We start from the raw sequence: 21921 nt of genomic DNA on the forward strand, positions 1-21921 counted from the left end.
GGGCATATCTGATACTGCAGGTGGGGTCACAGGATTTCCGTCACTGTTACCAGGATTGTGTCGTACATAAGTACCACTATTAGGAGGACTTAAAGATGAGGGGCAGCCTGATCAGAATCTGGTTAGAGAGACAAAGCTGTTGTGATATTTTGCTTGTGTGTGGTTTGTTGAGTATTGAGTTATGCATTAGTTATGTGTGTATTTGACCAGATGATGTCAATCCTTTTGATTTTCTGATGTAGAATTAGCCCTTCGCGCCATGTTCACCAGGTTAAAAAGAACAACGTGAAAATAATTCTTGAAGTAAACCTGTGTGAATGAGGATTTCTCCAATCTAAACTATGCTGCTGGCTCTGGATTGAATGAAGCTGACTGACTGTTGTTCAGGCTGAAGCTGAAACTGAAGTGGAGTGGGGCACGCTAAGAAATAGTAACGCTAGTGCCTCTGATGTTCCTTTGATGTTTGGTGCCTTTATTTTGTGAAAAGCAATGCAGTATATTTTTTTCTACTTGGGACAGAGAATAGAGATCAATCTGATGGTCACCGCATGTTACTCGATCTTGGGTTCTTCTGTGATTTCGGTCTCAATGTTTATATTGTGACAGAATTAAAGCAACCAGTGAAGTGATGTTTTCTCGTTTATACCAGAAAATTAATCTGGATCTGTTCTGATAATTGTTGAATCATCTTCCAATCATCTGCATGTTGAAGCTCTTAACTGTTTTGAAGTTTTTATTTTATCATCCCTGGCTGTAATCGGATTATTTGAAGCTTTCGTATTGTTGTCCCGCTAAAACAAACAGTGGGAACCTTTCAGCGATTGCTGATATTTACCAGACAAATTAATATTTTGAGTAAACAGTCTGCAGACTGATCAGTGAGGAAGAGTCTGCAGCTGCAGCCACAGATAAATAGAAAAACAGAGACATCCAAACAGCTGATCTTTGTCATATGACACCATTTTATTGAAAAATTAAACAAGTAATAAGCTGATATAAATTCACCTTCAGTATATAAGTGAGTGAGAAAAATGATCTGGAATTACACTACAATCACAACATCAATTAATTAAAAATCTTAAGATATTATTTTCACTGTTACTCTTTCAATCACAGAAACCAGCCAGAATAAGAAGTGGAGAAGTGTTGGATTAATTACTTAAACCTCAGAAAGAATGAGTAGAAACAATTTATTTAATTGGAGGAAAATAAATATCGGCCATTCTAATGCAAATGTGTAAAATATTCACAGATTTTTAAAGAAAGAAAAAAGCCCTCCACTTAGGTTCAGGCAAGTTTGGGTTGAACTTGTATGGGTATGTCCCTAGTTACCCCGGGTGGAGTTACATATTTGGTGATATTAGTCATTTGTGCACTTTATTTAAAAGATAACATTAGATTAAGAGACTAGAAGTTAAACATTGGGGCAAGGCAACTGTGAGTAACCTTAGCTGTCATTTCTTTTCTTTTTGTTTTTGTTCATATGAAATTGATCCCTGGTTGTTTATAAACAACCGAGTCAACAGGCTGTTAAAGGCAACCGAAGGTCTCAGTTTTAAGATGTTTTCTGATTTGTTCAGATTTTGGCTAAAAAAAAACATAACACAGCATTTTGTTTTAAACACCAAATACATGCTATAAAAACAGGTGCAGTGTAAAAAACAAGGAACATTGTCTACAACTGCAAAAATGTAAACATAATTCGTAACATAACAATAATTTCCTGGTTATTTATACATCACAAACAGGTTACAGCATAGTTATCATTTCAGTATTGTAAGAGTGAGTATGAATAAAAATAGGGTGAACGAAAACTTCTTTAGGTAATAATGTGTGAATGTCTCTGAGCAGTTTTTAAATTTGTCTTAATCCAGGAATCTGAAAATGTGTGTCTAAGTGAAATAGACAGATATTTACAGACTTAACTGTACTCTGATTCAGCTGAGTATATTTATAACAAGAAGACACTCTTTATACTAAACTACACACAGACTCACTGATGCTCTATCCCAGAGTGTAAATCCAGGATAAAGAGGTTCAGTGAATGTGGTGTTGAAGGTGTGGAGGTGGATCAGAGTGTCAGAGGAGACTCTGTAGAAGGACAGAGTGCCAGCAGGACAGTCCACATACACTGCTACTCTGTTAGAGACAGAGGAGGAGGAGGAGGAGATATGTGTTTTTTTGTTATTGTAAGAGACACAGTAAGGATTACTTTCAGAGAACCACAAACTCCAGGAATGATCATTCCATCCAAATGCACCAGTATTATTTCTTCCTTTCCTTTTGATTTTGCTGTAACTTACAGATAGATCAGAATATCCTCTCCACTCAACCTCCCAGTAGCAGCGACCCCTCAGGGGATCACGACACAGAAACTGAGGCCGTTCAAATCTTTCTGGATGATCAGGATATGACTGAAATGGTCGTCCACGTGTCACCTTCCTGTTGTTGTCAGACAGATGAAGTTCTCTGCTAATTGTGTTCATGTCAATTGTAAGTTCACAGGCATCTGATGGAGGGAACAAACATAATAAACATCTGTTGAAGATGGTTGAATGTGTGCTGCTTTGTTTTCATGAATCACATTAAAAACACACTTACACTTCCTCAGACCTGGTCTCAACCATCGGACTCCAGCAGGCTCCACCCTGAAAGGAGGAGGAGGGTCAGACCAGCACAGTCTCTTTCAGCATGCACACATGAACACTACATCACTGTCATACACATACTGTTAGACAGTGATGACAGAAGAGCACAACATTTGAACTAATCCAGACTAGTTAACCAAATGTTTTCACATACATCTTTTTTTATTTGTTGTACTGACCCATGGCAAATATATTCTTTGTCACTTTGGTGACAGAAAATTTAAACGTAGCACAAAAAGTGAGGAAATTTGTATTTAAACGATTATTTCCTTGTTGTACAATGCTTCTTGGCAGTAAATCTTGTATGGAAAACCATTTGATTTCCCCTTAAATGGTACCATATTTGTACCATAAGAAAAAGGTATCTGTGGGTTAAGGAGGAGAATTGAGGTTGCACCCATAAAAACTTGCCAAATCTTCTTTGAGGATTTGGCAAGTTTTGCAGCATGAATTTGTTGCGGCAGCTCTCTCTATACCTCAAAGTGTCAAGATTCCAATGTGGATCCTTCACTCCAGAAGACAGAAGCTTTACTGCTGAGTATCCTGGATGATTGTAGCTCAGATCCAGTTCTCTCAGATGGAAGGGGTTGGAGCTCAGAGCTAAAGCCAAATCATTACTTCCTTCTTCTGTGATCAAACAACCTGAAAGCCTGCAGACACATAAACCAATTCATATCACAGGTTCTCTGAAAGAATTGTTTTCTGCTGTGAATAATATAAGAGAAAACTGTTTCCAACATATAATTAAACAGTCACTGAGTAAGGGAGTTGGTGAGTTAGAAATGACTGTGAATATATGTTTTGTAGATGTTCATCTGTGTTACAGTTAAGACACATTGATGCTTTGAGCAAAATTCTACAGCCACTAAACAATGCTTATATGCTGCTTCAAAATTTAGTTATACTGACATCTAACATATATAAAGTTTAATTGCCTGCTAACTCGGTTTTGTGGACGCGTTTGAGCCTTTGAATTGTATTGGTAACAATTCTTAGTGGTTAATTTTCTCAAACAATAAAAATAGAGCTCAACATTACCTTAGAGTTTCCAATGTACATTGTGGACTCTTCAGTCCAGCAGAAAGCATCTTTACTCCTGAGTCCTTCAGGTCATTGTTGCTCAGGTCCAGCTCTTTTAAAGATGTGGGATATAGTCCAAGAATTGAGGAAAGTGCCTCACAGCTTCTCTCTGAGAGGTTGCACATACTTAATCTGAAAAAAATACAATAATATAAATATGTAGAAGATGTAGACACTTGTTTTAGCTATGTCTTAGAAACTAATGAATTTAATAGTAAAAATAATGTCTCTCTCACTCTCTCTAATATCCACATACAAACATACACATCCGACCTTAATGTTTCCAGTGTACAGTGCTGACTCTTCAGTTCAGCAAACAGCATCTTCGCTCCTGAATCCATTAGGTTGTTGTTACTTAGGTCCAGCTCTCTCAGACTGGAGGACTGGGATCTAAGGACTGAGGACAGAGCTTCACAGCTTCTCTCTGAAAGGCTACAGTTGCTCAGTCTGAAGAAACATAAATATGGAGAGAAATATAAAGAAACATGTATATCTGGTTGAAAATGTGGTAGAATATTTCTAAAAAAAAAATCAAGTGATATAAACTTATTAATTTATATAAAAGACTTTAGACTGAATAAGACTATAAATTGGAACCCATCAGTGTAGCAGGCCGTGCTGTGTATTTAGTTGTGTATTGTGAGTGTATTGTGTAATGAAGTTTTTCTTTATCTCGAAGAGCTAGATTCGTTATTTTTTATATATATTGTAAATAATGTTTTGGTTTTGTAGAGATTGATCTGGTAGCTGTAGGGGTGGAAAGCCTTTTTCTTTTAAAGCCTTTTTCTCCCTTAGGTTTAGGTTAGGAAGACAGGTCAGAGGCCTGTATTTTCTTTTTGCTTCTTGTGATAGGTACATAAGTTTGCTGAGTTTCCTTTCTAGAATGTTTTGTTTATTGTTTTTGCAATGCCCACCCTGATTTCTATGGCTAAAGGGAAATAAAATGTCCTGTGTTTGAAATTACAAGTCCTGCTGTACCTTTCCTCGGGGAGCAGGGGAGCCATCTGCATGTTGCGCTTTGGGTTTCCCCTAGGCCAGGGCTTAACATGATTTAACTCAAACCTTGATGATAATGATGTCCAGTGCCTTAATTTTCATAAAAGAACTAGTATATTCATTAATGAATATATTGTAGTATATGTGTACATACAGAGCTTTGTTGGAGGCTTTGATCACTGGCAACAATCTCAGAAGAACCTCCTCTGAAGCAGAGTAACTCTTCAGATCAAACACTTCAAGAGCTTCTTCTGATGACAGTAACATGAAGACCAGAGCTGACCACTGAGCAGGAGACAGTTTATCTGTGGAAAAATGTTGTGAACTCAACGATTGTTGGATCTTCTTCACCAGAGAACGATCATTCAGTTCATTGAGACAATGGAACAAATTGATGCTTTGCTCTGTAGACAGATTCGTACTGAGCCTCATTTTTATATACTGAGCTGCTTTTCTATTGGTCTGTGAGCTACTTCCAGTCAGTGTCAACAAACATTGTGACAGAATTTGATTTGTCCGTGAGCTATTTGATGTCTGTGCCAACAGTCCTTGCAGAAGACTTTGATTATTATGAAGCGAAAGACCCAGAAGAAAGCGGAGGAACAAGTCCAGATGTCCATTTTGGCTCTGCAAGGCCTTGTTCACGGCACTCTGGTAGAAATGTTTCTTTCCAGGTTTTCTTGTTTTAAATTTCTGGGAGGCTTTTTGATTTTCTTCCATCAGATTGACTCCAGACTTCACAAATGTCAGGTGAACATGAAGAGCAGCCAGAAACTCCTGAACACTCAGATGGACAAAGCAGAACACCTTATTCTGGTACAGTCCTCTCTCCTCTCTAAAGATCTGTGTGAACACTCCTGAGTACACTGAGGCTGCTGTGATATCGATGCCACACTCTGTCAGGTCTGATTCATAGAAGATCAAGTTTCCTTTCTGCAGCTGATCAAAAGCCAGTTTTCCCAGAGACTCAATCATCTTCCTGCTCTCTGGACTCCAGTGTGGATCTGTCTCAACTCCTCCATCGTACTTGACCTTCTTCACTTTGGCCTGAACTACCAGGAAGTGGATGTACATCTGAGTTAGGGTCTTGGGCAGCTCTCCTCCCTCTCTGGTTTTCAGCACATCCTCCAGAACTGTAGCAGTGATCCAGCAGAAGACTGGGATGTGACACATGATGTGGAGGCTTCGTGATGTCTTGATGTGGGAGATGATCCTGCTGGCCAGTCGCTCGTCTGTGGATCTTTTTCTGAAGTACTCCTCCTTCTGTGGGTCAGTGAACCCCCTGACCTCTGTCACCATGTCCACACACTCAGCAGGGATCTGATTGGCTGCTGCAGGTCGTGTGGTTATCCAGAGGCGAGCAGTAGGAAGCAGATCACCTCTGATGAGATTTGTCAGCAGCACATCTACTGAGGTGGACTTTCTTGGGTCAGTTAGGATTTCTGTATTGCAAAAGTCCAGAGGAAGTCGACACTCATCCAGACCATCAAAAATAAAGACAACCTTGAAATCTTCAAAGCTACAGATTCTTGCTTCTTTGGTTTCAGTAAAGAAATAATGAACAAGTTCCATCAAACTGAAGTTTCCCTCTTTTAGCACATTCAGCTCTCTGAAAGTGAATGGAAACATGAACTGGATGTCCTGGTTGGCTTTTTCTTCAGCCCAATCCACAGTTACCTTCTGAGTTAAGATTGTTTTCCCAATACCAGCCACCCCTGTTGTCAGCATTGCTCTGATTGGTTTCTCTCTTCCAGGTGAGGTTTGAAAGATGTCTTCTTGTCTGATTGTTGTTTCTTCTCTGTCTGGTTTCCTGGCTCTTGTTTCAATCTGTCTAACTTCATGTTCTTGATTGACCTCTGTAGTCCCTCCCTTTGTGATGTAGAGCTCTGTGTAGATCTGATTGAGAAGGGTTGGGTTTCCTGCTTTAGCGATCCCCTCAAAGACACACTGGAACTTCCTCTTCAGCTTAGATTTTAGGTTATGCTGATAAAGTGGAGCGAACATTTCTGGAAAAATACACAACAAATAAGGCAAATAAATGAATTATAGTACTTAAATAATCCCAACATCCCATTCCTCAAGATAATTATTATCATAAATATACAGTCCTGTGAAAAACTGTGTAAAGTGCTTCAATGCTTCAGTCCACTCGTGAGTTGAATTTTACTGAGCCATATTTGATTTGCTGCTGCCCTTGTCTATGGCCCAATTGTGGCCAAGTTTTAGCTTCTGGACAGTTATCATCATTTTGAGAATTTGTCTCTAGAATAACTTTTTATAAAGAGGAGTTCATGGCTAATTTAATGACTGCAAGGTGCCCAGGTCTGTGCTTCACAGTTGGTATGAGGCATTTGTGCTCCTGTACTGTGTTTAGTTTTCTCTAAACACAAACTGTGCCTTATGACCAAACTTTATTATTATTGTCTGTCCAAAGGACATAAGGCTTAATTTACTAATATTTGCATGCAAATATTCCTATCCTATGCAAACAATGAGTTCTCACACAAAATTACCATGGGATCTATTCAATTCAATTCAATTTTATTCAATTTTAATTATATAGCACCAAATCACAACAGCAGTCGCCTCAAGGCGCTTTATATTGTACAGTAGATCATACAATAATACGATCTACTGTTGTACTCTATTGTTTCAGAGACTCTGCCTAATAATCTCTAATGTGCATACTAGTCTATTTTTTTGGTATATTTTGTTCTCATTGCCATGTGTATGTTTGTGCAACTGTGCAATCTGTAGAGAATTTAAACAGTGTCTGCATACTGACCGACTCACATTTCTTATATAACAAAACACATTACGGTGAAGCAGAGAAACTGATGATGATTTTTCTAAGAGAAAAGCCTGCACTTCTAAGGCAAAAAATAAGGCAAGGCAAGGCAAGTTTATTTGTATAGCACAATTCAACAACAAGGTGATTCAAAGTGCTATACAGAGACATTAGAAACAAAAACAAATAAAAAGCATGATTTAAAATTGATTAAAACAAGCAAACAAACTAACTAACTAATTACCAAACAAACAAACAAAACAGTATATGACATCAAAACAGATAAAATCAGTAGTTAAATGTAAGTTTTGAAATTTAAGCTTAAAAGTGTGGATTTGGTGCTTTATTCAAATGCAGCTGAGAATAGGTGAGTCTTCAACCTGGATTTAAATAAACTGAGTGTTTCAGCTGATCTGAGGCTTTCTGGGAGTTTGGTCCAGATATAAGGAGCATAAAAGCTGAATGCAGCTTCTCCGTGTCTGGTTCTGACTCTGGGAACTGATAAAAGACCGGATCCAGATGACCTGAGGGATCTGGAAGGTTCATACTGGGTTAGGAGGTCACTAAAGAGAAAGTCTCACTATGGAGAAATGAGGAAGCCAGAAGAGATGCTGTTTTCCAAAGTGTTTCCATGGAAGTGATGACTGTTTAAAAAAATTCTACAAAAAAATTATAATTAGTAGAATATTGTGGCGGAGGTGTGGTCCCTGGCTCAGCTGCAGTGGAGGAGTGAACAAATATATAAATATAAGTGGAAATTTTTTTTAAAGATACTTGGGCTCAAATAACACGTGCGCTGAATATAATTTTCCCCAAGACACTCACTCTGACTCGAGTAAAAAAACAAACAAACTGGAATCAATGTTCATATGAAAAAGACTAACAGATTACAAGAAAAACAATAAAACATGTGGAGGTCTGATCTGTCAGCTTCAGATGAGAAACTTAATGCAATGAAAAAAAATCCAGATTCACTGGTATTCATGGGATCAGTGCCAAGAAATTATTCTGTAAGTGACAACATCCACAGTGTTCTTCAAACTCAACACTAAACCCTCCAGGTTGAGCTGGATGCCACCGCCTAATGTACCCAACAGAACAACATCATCTGCAAAAAGAGGAGATGAAATTCTGAGGCTATCAAAGTGGAATCCTTCTGCCATCTGGCTATGTCTAGAAATTCTGTGCATAAGAATTCTGAACAGGATTCAAGTGACAAAAGGACGGCCGCTGGAGTCCGACACACTCTGGGAACAAGTTCAGCTTATTGCTGGCAATGCAGAACAAGTTCATGTAACTGTTATATGGGGAATGAATGTCTTGTAGCAACAAGCCAGACACTCAATACACCTGAGCTACTCCCCACAGGATACTCCAAGGGATGCAGTCAAATGCCTTCTTTAATTCCACAAAACATGAATGGCAAACTCCTACGTACCATCAAATATCCACAGGAGGATAAAGAGCTGGTCTAGTGTTCTTTGACCAGGTTGAAAACAACATTGTTCTTCCTTTATTTGAGACTCAACTAACCTCTTCAGCGCCCTGGCATAGACATTCACAGCGATGCTGAGAAGTCTGATCCCCTCTTCCAAAGAGACTGTTTCATTATCCCAGGACGTTACTAATGACATTCACACCACTAGATCAGATAATTTCTCCCACTCAATCAAAATCTCCTCATCAATAGTTCAGCCTTTTCCTGTTAGCAAGGTACCTCAAAGTCCGCCATTCCCTTCATCCTGCTCAGGTGAGGGCAGTTAATGTTCAGCTATTGCCTGTTCCTGTGCCAGCTCCCAGGACGAGGGCAGCTGTGACCCAGTCTACCTCCACAACCATTCCTGTTTCTCAGGTGGGGATGACTGGTGTCCAGCCACCTTCTGTGCCTGTCCCAGCGCAGCCAGAATCCAGGCTGACCTCCCTAGAGGCTCGGAAGAGCTAGCCTCTCCACGTGCCAGTCTACCACTTCATCCACCTCCTCATCCATCTTTTCACACCGTAGCTCAATCCCTGGTTAAGTTGACAGACCTATTCCCAGCTCAAGCACCCGGTTTATTATCTCAGGCTGCAGCACTGTCACCATCTCTAACCCAACCATCAGCTCAGCCATTAACCTCACCAACAGTAACACAGTCACCTGTAGCTCAGTCTCCCGTCCTCCAGTCACCTGTAGCTCAGTCTCCCGTCCTCCAGTTGCCTGTAGCTCAGTCTCCAGCCAGACAGTCCAGTCTCCTTCTGTTCCGTCACCTGTAGCCCAGTCACTGGACTACAGGTGACGGGAGGACAGGAGGAGACTGTCCTCCCGTCACCTGTAGTCCAGTCTCTTCCTGTCCTCCAGTCACCTGTGGCTCAGTCTGTCGCCCAGTCCCCTGTATTCCAGTCAGTCAGGTCTGTAGTCCACTCTCCCATAGCTCAGTCGCCCGTTGCCCAATCTCCTATCCAGTCTCTGGCCTTGTCACTCATTCATCCTCTTGTTCAGTTCTTCAGGCAAAGGTTTCCGTCCCTGCTGGCCCTGCACCGCCAGCTCCCACGCCGTCGCCTGCAGCTGCTCCGCCACCACCGGCTCCCACGCCGTCGCCTGCAGCTGCCCCGCCACCGCCGGCTCCCATGCCGTCGCCTGCAGCTGCCCTGTTGCTATCTGGTCATGGTTCTTCTAGTCCAGCGATTCCCATGCTACCTCCTCGCCCACATCCGATTTGACATTGGCGGCCACCTTGCAGGCCGCTGACTGGACCTTGTCACCGGCGTGGTCGGCCTCTGGATCTGCTAAGTTGCCGCTGCTGCCTTCCCTGTGGCCGCCCCCCTGAACTGTTCATGTTTGGACTCTGTCTCTTCGTCTTGAACCCCCTCTGCCCCCTCTGGTGTATTTTCTTTGGGCCGCCGGGTACTGGCCTTTGAAAGGGGGGGTACTTCACCATGCCAGCCCTCTGTCTAAGTGTCATTAGTTCTACTTTCTGTTTCATTATGTTCAGCTGTGTTTTCACTGGTCCCCAATCATCATCATTAGCCAGTGTATTTCAGGACTGGAGCCCTTCTCAGGAAGGAAACAGTAAGGGGGGGTTGTAGGACACTGGTGCAGCAGGGAAGCCTCGGAGACTCCAAAAATAAGTGTGCACATTTTAAAGAAAATATTTTTAACCTGGCCTGGTTTTGCTTTTAAAATAATCTGAGGATGTTGGAGGGAGGACTCATTTTAAATGGGATTTGTGTGGATCTGCTGGGAGAAAGAACACTGGATTGGAGACTCTCTGTGCCCATGAAAAGGAAACTGGACAAGTTTTAGGGAAATTTCAGCTCGAGAGTGGAAGCCCCAGGATTTTAATGTGGAGGCCCAACCTCAAATGACACCTTTCTGAGGAAGATGCAGGATTGATATGTTTTTGGCTGCTTGTTCTTCCAAGTGACCACCTTTCCCCTGTTTGTAACCAGGCTTACAACCCTGACCGTGGCGGCTTTGGGCCTTGGATTCCTGGCCAGAGTTGTCTCAGCCAGTAGTTTGACTCTGAGGAAAAAACTCTTGTGTACCCCATTGCAGTGTGCGTGTATCCTTACTGGTCAATATTATAGCTACTACTTTCTTGCACGGCGCCCATTTGGGGCCTTACGTAACATGATTGTATAAATTTTATAGGACATCCACTCTTGTTAAGACTCTGGCAACGTCTTAAAACACACCTGAATGCTCCAGCAATAAGTATGATCATTTTTCACAGGACTGCATAGATTCTTTTGCAAACTTTCTTCATCACATTTATGGAGCAGTTTAAATATTGAGAGAAATCTTCTTACTGCTCTGCAAACAGTCAGCCAGATCCTCCTGCTTCATTCTCCTCAGGAAGTGCAGTGTGATTTTCACAAATGCCTCTCTGCTGCTGTTCCTCTGCTCTTGATTCTCAGTGTCTAACACCTCCTCATCCTCCTTCTGACGCTCTGGGTTTTGCCCGTAACCGGGATTCAGAACCTCCTGGATCTTCTTCAACTCATTCTTCACAAAAGTGATAATGTTTTCCTCCAGCAGCTGGAACACAACACTGCATTAATAAACCAGTTAGACTGAAATTGTGGACCACAATATAAGATCCATGAAACACTGACATTGCACTGGTCTATAAACAGCATCATGTAGATGACTGTGAACAGAATAGATGTAAAAATACAGTAGTTGTTGTACATGTACAGACCATAAATATGGAGTCCAGGTGTTTTGGATTCTGCTGCTGTGCAGAATGACCACTGGGAACCACCGAGGTCTTCGTGTCCACTCTGTGGAGAAATCATGATTAGTTCAAAGTGTATGTAGTAACTGATATTTTGACAAAACACTGAAGCAAGTGACTCCCTGTGGTTGTAATAACCCCACAGAAATAGTTTCCACTCCCGCTGAGATCACTTTTTTTGACTCTTGTTGCTCCACATTGATTTCCTGGTTTTAACAGTTACTGTGTTAGATCAGTTAATGATAATACAGAATTTAAAAAGAAAATTACAATTTAAAAAATCACATGTGTGTATATTTCTAAACTCTGTACTTTATCAGCTATAATAGGACTAAATATTAAAGCCATTATTTAGAGATTTCAAGTTTAATGAGGGGACTCAACCTCTTTGACACATCAGACTTGCATACACTCCAGTTCATTTACTGTGTGCCGCTAGAACAGCACATCACCCAGAAAACCAGAGATGCATTCCTGCACTCTGAGGTTCTGTACTTGTAAATATATTTAATGGTCAATAACATTATTATTAATATTTATTACTGATAATTCATTATTTAACATAATTTTTGATTGATTATTTAAAAACAAACCTAGCTGCAGCTGAAAGGACAGGCATTACTACTTATGTTTGATCAGAAAGACTAAGGTATTATTATTATTATTATTATTATTATTATTATTATTCACTCAAATGTGTGTAAAAAGAGTTGAACATTTATTAAAAAAGCAAATTACCTCTCTGCTGGAGAATGCTGTTGTCTAAAATCTTCACCAATACCTTTTGAGAAGTTGCTTTTTAAAGACACACAGCTGGGTTCAGGTATAGGCCAAGGCTCAAGTCTAAGTTGGTTCCTGTGAATAATGATGGAGCAGTGATGTGAGTGCTGAGCTATGACATGGAGAAGAGTCATGGACAGTCAGAGGTGGTCAACTCACACATCAGAACTACAAATGCTACTGCAGTTACACTGTGATTCATCAATGTGAGAGGCACTCCTGCACTCCAAGACTCTGTCCTTGAATTTTTTTTTTCCAATATACAAGGTTCAATAACATTATAATATTTATTATTCACTATCATTATAACTGGAAGATTTTTTTTTCTTTTTAAAAAACTGAGTGTTTTGTGTCAAAATATGTTGATTGTTTCGTTGTTTACAGCTTCTGGGAGTGAAGTGTGTCCTGCCACTGTTGAAAGGACAAACAACACAACTTATGTTTGTTAAGAAAGGCTAAGGTATTCTTATTAAAACAAAAACAAACTTTAACACAGACCGTGTAGCACACGAACACAAAAATGTATGCGTAAAAAAGAGTAAAGACATTTACATGTTACCTTTCTGGTGGAGAATGTTGTCCCATAAAATCTTCACCGATACCTTTTGAGAAGTTGCTCTTTAAGGACACACAGCTGGGTTCAGGTCCAGGTTGGTTCCTGTGAATAATGATGGAGCAGTGATGTGAGTGCTGAGCTGTGACATGGAAAAAGTCATGGACAGTTAGAGATGGTCATCTCACCTCTGAGCTTTGGTCTGGCTCTCATGTTCCCCACACAGAGTGGTTTTAGAGGGAGGGACCCCCTCCTCTCTGTCGTCACACTGATCCATGCTGCTGAATTGACGTCAGCTCACACACACTTTCTACCTTCACCTTCCGAGGAAACACAAATCATTCATGTGCACATCAACTGAAATCCTCCTTTCCATCATGTGTGCTGTCCAAATATCAGCTGCTTCTTTTCTGCTTCATCTCAGTGTCAGCTGAATGCAGTCAGACAGCAGTGTGAGGCAGAGGAAGCTGCCATCAGCTGCTCTACTTCTACTATCAGTCCACTAGATAGAGCCATGAAGCTACTTTGACTGAATATTTTAATTTCTTCCTCATCACCTGAACCCCTAATTCGATAATCAGAAGGAAAAAAATGAAAAGCTGTACAGTAATGAGTTAGCAGGAAAAGTATGCAAACTCATTGCCTCGAAAAAACAAAGTTATGCTTACTTAGGATAGATAATTTGGCCGGTTCCGGTGACGTCATCCCAACACATGGCAGTCTAACGAGTAGCTCTCTCTCATAATTAAGTCGTTCACCCCGTGAAGTGTCATAATTATTACCAATTTTTGATAGATAGTAGAGGTATAAGCGGGGTGAACATGGGGAAAAGAGATAAACAGAAAGGCTCGGCAGAAGAACGCGTAAACGAAGGGTTTTCGGCAGCGGCATCGCCACCTCGACATGAAGCCAATGCTAGGGCTAACACGGACGAAGGCTCGGCTTTGATCACGATACTGGAAGAACTACGGGACTTTCGGAGAGAGTTCCAAGAATTTAAATCAGACTTGGTCAGAGCCAATAATAGGATAACCGAAGCAGAAACCCGTATCACGAAGATGGAAGACCGGGTCCAAAACGTGGAACAGGTGATGCTAAAGATGCTAAAAATTATCGGCGAGCAAGAAAATAAAATCGCGGATCAGGATAGCCGGGCCTGGCGAAAGAATCTGAGGCTGTATAATGTCCCCGAAGGAGCAGAAGGGTCTTCAATGCCAGTTTTTGTGGAAAAAGTATTGACGGAATGCCTCAACCTCCCGAGTATCGAGAGATCACACTCTGGGAGCAGTGAGGAACCGAGAGGGAACCCCACGTTCGATATTGATCTGTTTTGCCCGCTTTGACACAAAGGAAGAAGTTCTGCGCAAAGCGTGGGCCAAGAGGACTGTTCTGCTGAATGGTCAGAGAATATATTTCGATCAAGACTACGCGCCAGCTATCCTGCGAAAACGTAAGGACTACGCTGAAGCTAAAAGAGATCTGAAACAACAGAACATAAGATTCCAGACGCCCTATCCTGCCAAATTGAGGGTCTTCTATCAAGAGGGAACTGGGCTCTACTCGACTGCGGAGGAAGCGACGGCGGATATGTGGACAAGGGGATTCCAGATCGCTAAAGTCGTCCCGAAGCAGACCCTAACGGAGCAGCTGTCAAATTTGACGTGGGAGAAGACGGGAATGTCGCAGCGGTGTGACTCGGAGGGACACAGAGAAAGACCCATTCGTGAGCAGCTTCAGCTTTCTAGAAGGTGCTCCCCCTCTACGACAGGAGATTAATGGAGATATACTGTTCTGTCGAAGTGGGTGAGATAACAAATACTTTCCCCTTACTAAATGATTAAAAAAAATTTTGTGGTTTTTTTTTTGTTTTTTTGGGGGGGTTTGTCCGGTTTTGGACGGTTGTTGTTGTTCATTGCTCGGGTTTTTAAAGGGAGTTTACCAGTCGATAAGTTACTTAAGTTTGGATACTTTATTTCGGAAAATGCTAAGTGCTAAGGGAATTAAGGTTATATCCTTTAATGTGAACGGGCTCACGAATCCTATTAAGCGAAGTAGAATTTTGACTAAAATGAAGAAAGATCGAGCACAGATAGTATACTTACAAGAAACACACTTAAATAATAATGAACATGAAAAACTTAAGAGGATGGGCTTTACAAACATGTTCTCCTCAGCGTATGAATCCGGCCGCAGACGGGGTGTGGTGATTTTGATTTCCAGGGCATTGAACTTTGAAAAGTCATTCGAACTTAAAGATAAGGATGGGAGGTTTATACTGGTCCGGGGAACAGTTGATGGTAATCAGGTTACTTTAATGAATGTGTACGCCCCACCAGGAAGTGACTTAAGTTTTTTTAAGAACATTGTTAATATAATGGTGACAGAAACTCAAGGCCCTTTAATTTGCGGCGGCGATCTGAATGTACGCCTGCAGCCGGATCTAGATAGCTCTAATAGAAAGAAGCCGGGAGTACCTTGAGTACCTTATATAAAAAAATTTCAGCATTGTTTGATGAGGTGGGTTTAATTGATGTATGGAGAAATCGCTTTCCTACAAGGAGGGATTACTCTCATTTCTCAGCCCCACACTCCCTTTACACGAGGATAGATTATTTTTTGACGTTTGGAAGAGATAGGGATAAAATCTTAACATGCGAGATGGGCTCGATAGATATAAGTGACCACGCACCGCTGTATCTGACGATTGATATGAACGTATACCCCAAAATTTCAATTTGGAGATTGAATTCATCTCTGCTTAAAGATGTGGAATTTAGGAAAGTAACAAGGAAAGAGCTCAAAGTCTATCTCGAAATTAATGATAATGGGGAGGTGTCACCTCCGATACTATGGGATGCATTAAAAGCTGTCATGAGGGGGAAGATTATAGCGTTTGCCTCCTTCCAAAAAAAAGTAAGAGAGAAAAAAATGGAAGAATTACAAGAGATTCAAAAACAATTAGAAAGGGAGCACAAACATACGCCTTCAGCGGGTACTCTGCAGAAATTAACAACGATCAGAACTGAAATAAATACGTTGAGTACACAAACGATAAAGAGAAAATTTTTATATTTGAAACAGAAGTATTATCAAGGGGGATCGCAATCAATGAAAATTTTAGCGTGGAAACTTAAGAAGAAGATAGCGGAGAATACTGTAACTAAAATTAAACACCCAGAGACAGGAAATATAATGACTCATCCTAGTAAGATACAGGATGCCTTTGAATTATTTTATAAAACATTATATGCGGGAGTCCCACGGGGGGCTGAGTATGAAATGGACGATTTCCTGAATTCTTTATGCCTACCAAGCCTTAATGAGGAACAAAATAAAATGATGATAGCGGAGGTGACGGAAGCTGAACTTATGAATGCCATCAATAGGTTGAAATACAATAAGTCACCAGGCTCCGATGGTTACACCGCGGAGTGGTATTGGGAATTTAAACAGGACTTGATCCCTACATTACTCACTACTTTTAACTGTGTGTTAAAAACAGCGCAAATGCCGCCGAGTTGGAAGGAGGCTATCATCTCGGCTATCCCGAAAGAAGGGAAAGACAAAATGGAGTGTGGCTCATATAGACCCATTTCTGTCCTTAACATAGATTATAGACTGTTTATTTCGATAATGGCCAGGAGAATGGAAGAAATTTTACCTGACCTGATTAGTAATGACCAAACAGAGTTCATAAGACGACGACAGACCCAGGATAATATACGTAGAACTCTTCACATAATACATCAGATACAGACATCTAAGAGTACAGCCATGCTTATGAGTATTGATGCAGAAAAGGCCTTCGACTCCGTAAATTGGGACTTTCTATACAAAGTCTTGGATAAATTCGGCTTACATAAGGGAATTGTTGATATGGTGAGGGCATTATATACTAATCCCACCGCAAGAATTAAAGTTAATGGTTCTCTCTCAAATAGCTTTGTTCTGCAGAGAGGAAATAAACAAGGCTGTGCTTGGTCCCCGCTTCTGTTTGCTTTGTATTTAGAACCTTTGGCACAATCAATTAGACAAAATAAAGATATTAAGGGGATTACCATTGCAGGACAGGAACACAAGCTTACTTGCTATGCGGATGACATATTGATATACCTAGATCAGCCCACTAACTCCCTGCCTTCGTTGATGAATTTATGCCAAAAATTTGGGAAACTCTCTGGCTATAAAATTAATATGTCTAAAACTCAAATTCTCAGTTATAACTATAGCCCTCCTGCTCACTTGGTTGTTCAATATCCAATGAGTTGGCAAGCACAATCATTGAAATAGTTGTCTGTGAAGGTTCTCAGTCATCCAGGTCATCGTAGTCAAAGGAGCCTGCAAAGAAAAGCGTCTGGACTTCTTTAAGTTGCTTGAAGACGTTTCACCTCTCATCCGAGAAGCTTCTTCAGTTCTAAGGTCAAATGGTGGAGAGTCCCAGATATAAACCTAGTGGGAGTAACCCCCCACAGAGGGACAAAAGGACCCCCTGATGATCCTCTAATCGCCTGAGCCAAGGTGTGGCTCAGGCTGATTTGGACCCACGCCCAGTTTCACACATAAAAATACATAAAAATACAGTTAGAAATCCAAAAAATTCCGAAGTCGTCCAGCAGGTAGGATTAGTCTTTGCTGGGCTGATTCAGTACACTGAGCCTAATGCTTGACACCCCTGACTTAGAGGGAACCAGCAGGGGGCTCTTAGCAATTCCTGTTAAATATTCTCCATGAATTATGGAGAATATTTAAAAGGAATGAACTATGATCCTTCATAAAACAATCTCATCATCAACATGAAATACAGGATTTTTATAGTTTTACAGTTTGATGGTGAGCTTGTTCAGAGTCCATCTTACTAAACATCACATTACAGTCAGACTTTTTCTGATCGGATCTGATGTGACGTGCACACTGAGACACATTTCATGATACTGTTAACAACCTGTTGTTGCCTGATAAAGAAAAGCACAAGCTGTCTGTCTGATGTGATGTGATGTGATGTGATGTGAGGGGGAAAAGATCTTCTTACATGGATTGGTTTGAAAAGCTCTAAATTGGATATCAAAGACTTTTTTGTTAAAGGAATTTTGTGTATTGTTTTTATTGATTTCATCCAATACCAGATGTATTCACAGATGTATTCACAGATGTATCAGATATGTAATGAGTCTCAATCTGTTCCCCAAACAAACACACATTAACAAAGAGCAGCAGCTCTGTGATGAAGAAGAAATCTCAGAGACAAATGAATCAAAGTTGCACTTACTCAGCTTGTTCCTATGAACTTCACTCTGCAGCTCTCTGCTGCTTGGACCAGCTTTCTATTGAAAAACAGAAAATGCTCTGCTTCTTTTCTGTGATCGCTCCTCTGCGTCAGGAGACTTCTGCCAAATAAAACACTTCAAACCACTAAAGAATCCTACTCTGCAGCTCACATGTCAAAGATTAGCTTCACACTGAAATGACTTTAATGCCATCAATAATTAACCTGCAGCTGCTATATGTTAGAGATACAATATTTAACAGTGCCAGCACCCACACTCTGTGCTCTATTTGGAATATCAAGGCTGCCCATCCTGTGACATAGAGCTACGTTTTTGTCCTCTATTGCATTAAATTTAGTACTTTTTTGTTTTCCCTGCCCCAAAATAATTTAAACATTTTTCTGGCATGAAATTCAGGATTGGAAAAGTTCAAATGCAAAAACTAGAATTAATTAAAACTGACACTGAATGAAATGTCTTATTTGAAAAATGTAATTTAAATAATTTTTTGTTTTGTTTTTATTTTGTGCAGAAACCTTTAAGGTCACCAGTTTAGACAATTCAGAGGAAATTTAAGATGCAACCGAAACATTACAAATAATGAAAACACAGTTCACAAACAAGACACTGAATAAATTATCAGCAATAAAATGACCATATAAACAATAAATTATAAGCAGAAGACAATGCACAAAAGTTGCTCCACACACTGCTCAAAACAAGGATAAACATGAAATCAATATAAAATGTAACATATGTCTGTGAAGGTTCTCAATCATCCAGGTCATCGTAGTCAAAGGAGCTTGCAAAGAAAAGCGTCTGGACTTCTTTAAGTTGCTTGAAGACGTTTAACCTCTCATCCGGGAAGGTTCTTCAGTTCTAAGGTCAAATGGTGGAGAGTCCCAGATTTAAACCCAGTGGGAGTAACCCCCCACAGAGGGACAAGAGGACCCCCTGATGATCCTCTAATCGCTTGAGCCAAGGTGTGAAAATGGGTGTGGGTCCCAATCAGCCAGGGTTTTGGGTGAGCTCATTTTGAAACCTCGCCCGACCCTATCATGTGATTTCCTGAGGTCAGATAGCCCAGGATGTGAGTGGGCATTAAGAAGTCTTGGGAGGGAACTCAAAACTGGATTATAGATGGCAGACAGTTGGTGTCGTAAACCACCGCCTCTGTTCAAAGATGGTCGCTCAAAGTGGACATAGATGGCTTCCTTTCACTCCTCTTTCAAACCATCTGTCCTCTCTGTCCAAAATGTGAACATTGGCATCCTTGAAAGAGTGACCTTTGTCCTTTAGATGCAGATGGACTGCTGAGTCTTGTTCTGTGGAGGTGGCTCTTCTGTGTTGTGCCATACGCTTGTGAAGTGGCTGTTTGGACTCTCCAATGTAGAGGTCTGGGCATTCCTCGCTGCACTGTACAGCATACACCACATTGTTAAGTCTGTGTTTTGGAGTTTTGTCTTTTGGGTGAACCAGTTTTTGTCTGAGCGTGTTGCTGGGTCTGAAATGCAGCGGGATGTCGTGCTTGGAGAAAATTCTCCTGAGTTTTTCTGATACACCGGTTACATAGGGGATGACAATGTTGTTACGTCTATCCTTCTTATCCTCCCTCGCTGGTATCTGATCTTCTTTTCTGTGCCTCTTTGCTGACTTTAAGAACGTCCAATTAGGATAGCCGCATGTTTTGAGTGCTTCCTTTACATGTGTGTGTTCCTTCTTTTCCCCTTCAGGCTTAGAGGGAACATGTTCTGCCCGGTGGTGTAGGGTCCTAATTACTCCAAGTTTGTGTTCCAGAGGGCGATGGGAGTTAAAGAGGAGGTACTGGTCCGTGTGTGTGGGCTTCCGGTAAACTTCGATGTTGAGGTTGCCGTTCTCTTTGATGTGCACAGCGCAGTCCAGGAAAGGCAAACAGTTATCCTTTGTGTCTTCCCTGGTGAACTTGATGTTTTTATCCACAGCGTTAATGTGCGCAGTGAGGGATTCCACTTCTTGTGTCTTGATTTTGACCCAGGTGTCGTCTACATATCTGTACCAGTGGCTGGGTACTCTTCCTTTGAAAGAGCCAAGAGCCTTCCTTTCCACTTCCTCCATGTAAAGGTTGGCTACAATAGGTGACACAGGGGAGCCCATGGCACAGCCATGTTTTTGTCTGTAGAAGCCTTCGTTGTATTTGTAACACGCTCATAAAAAATTTGTAACATAAAAAATTAAGAAATAACAAAAAATACTATATGAGTGTCATCACAAGTAAATCAAGACAGAACTGCATGAAGTTAGCAAGAAGCAACTTTGTGATAATCTGAGCAAACGGATAAATGAGACTTGACATGATCTGATTTGTGTCCTCTGACTGGTGCTCAGGTCAGGTGCTCAGAGGCTAAGGTAGGATTTAGATTTATGGAGCCTCATTTTTCCAAAGGGACAGAAAAGGTGACAGAGAGAAGTAAGACAAGTAAGTAAGAAAAGATAGGAGAGAGCAGAGAGGAGAGCCAGAAGGGGGGCGCCCGATCTGGCTTCCCACACCCCCCTGCCAGATCATGCTGTACGCTCTACCTCCCCACTGCCTCCCAGAAAAGGGAAGAAGAGCAGAGGGGAGAAGAACAGAACATTTTTCTTTCCTATTCTTTCATTCTTCCTTTTAGTTTGACTACCAAGAGATTAACTGCAGTCTCCAGGAGGCCCTGAGACAGCTGTATCAGTCAACCAGCAAAACTTCTAAGGTTATGTTTTAATCAATCAATCAATCAATCAATCTTTATTTATAAAGCACTTTTCATACAAAAAAAAATGTAGCACAAAGTGCTTTACATGGTTAAAAGCAGCCCACCCCACCCCACCCTCCAACTCACTCCCCACACTCTCATTAACATAAACGATGTGAATACACGCATATCCCCCCCCACACACACACACTTAAAGAGTAAAATTGGGCTGGGCTCGCATGAGCCAAGTGAGGAAACACTATAACAGGGAGCCGTCTGCACGGGGAGCCGGTCACAGACCGCAGCCTCCAGGCTGGGCACACAGCAGGAGGGAGGCAAAGAAGCCCCCCAGCCAGGCTGAGAGGACCCCCAGAGCCCCAGCAGCCACGGTCGATCAAAGCCCCGGTGCAGAGAGCGCCCTCTGAGGAAACACTGGAGATATGACACAATAGGATATATACAGGGTAAAACGATAAAATAAATAAGAACGGGATACAATATAAATATAAATATAAATAGAGTAAGGTCTTCATCAGCTGCCGAGTTTTGTAAAAGTTGTAAAGTTGAAATATTCTTTTTAGGAAGACCAGAGAGCAGGGCATTACAGTAATCAATGCGACTGGTAATAAAAGCATGCATCAGCATCTCCGTGTTGGCCCGAGAGAGAATAGGGCGGACTCTGGCTATATTTTTTAGATGATAAAATCCAATTTTGGTTACATGTTTAATATGTGGGATAAAACCAAGCTCAGAGTCAAAAATAACACCCAGGTTTTTCACTTGTAGCGAAGGACATAGTGAAAATGCCTCTAATTTAGACAAGAGTTTTTTCTCTCTGAGTCTCAGGACCGAGGATTAAAACTTCAGTTTTGTCCTGGTTAAGCTGTAAA

General features: G+C 41.2%; 1 protein-coding gene across 1 annotated transcript; it reads right to left on the minus strand.

Annotated features, from left to right (window-relative positions):
• Window positions 1–663: 663 nt before the first annotated feature.
• LOC309700849 (NLR family CARD domain-containing protein 3-like) lies at window positions 664–18891 on the minus strand. The gene is made up of 12 exons (XM_082524705.1): window positions 18329–18891; window positions 13251–13382; window positions 13069–13167; window positions 12468–12584; window positions 11694–11775; window positions 11302–11530; window positions 4879–6730; window positions 4002–4175; window positions 3687–3860; window positions 3125–3298; window positions 2602–2648; window positions 664–2509 (listed from the first exon to the last, which is right to left on the minus strand). Exons 2-12 carry the CDS (start codon window positions 13337–13339, stop codon window positions 1977–1979), a joined length of 3570 nt encoding a protein of 1189 aa, XP_082380831.1. The 5' UTR covers window positions 13340–13382; window positions 18329–18891; the 3' UTR covers window positions 664–1976.
• Between the last annotated feature and the right edge of the window lie 3030 nt (window positions 18892–21921).

This window comes from Aulonocara stuartgranti, assembly GCF_965226115.1.
Source record: "Aulonocara stuartgranti genome assembly, chromosome: 23".
In the NCBI taxonomy this organism is placed as follows: Eukaryota; Metazoa; Chordata; class Actinopteri; order Cichliformes; family Cichlidae; genus Aulonocara; species Aulonocara stuartgranti.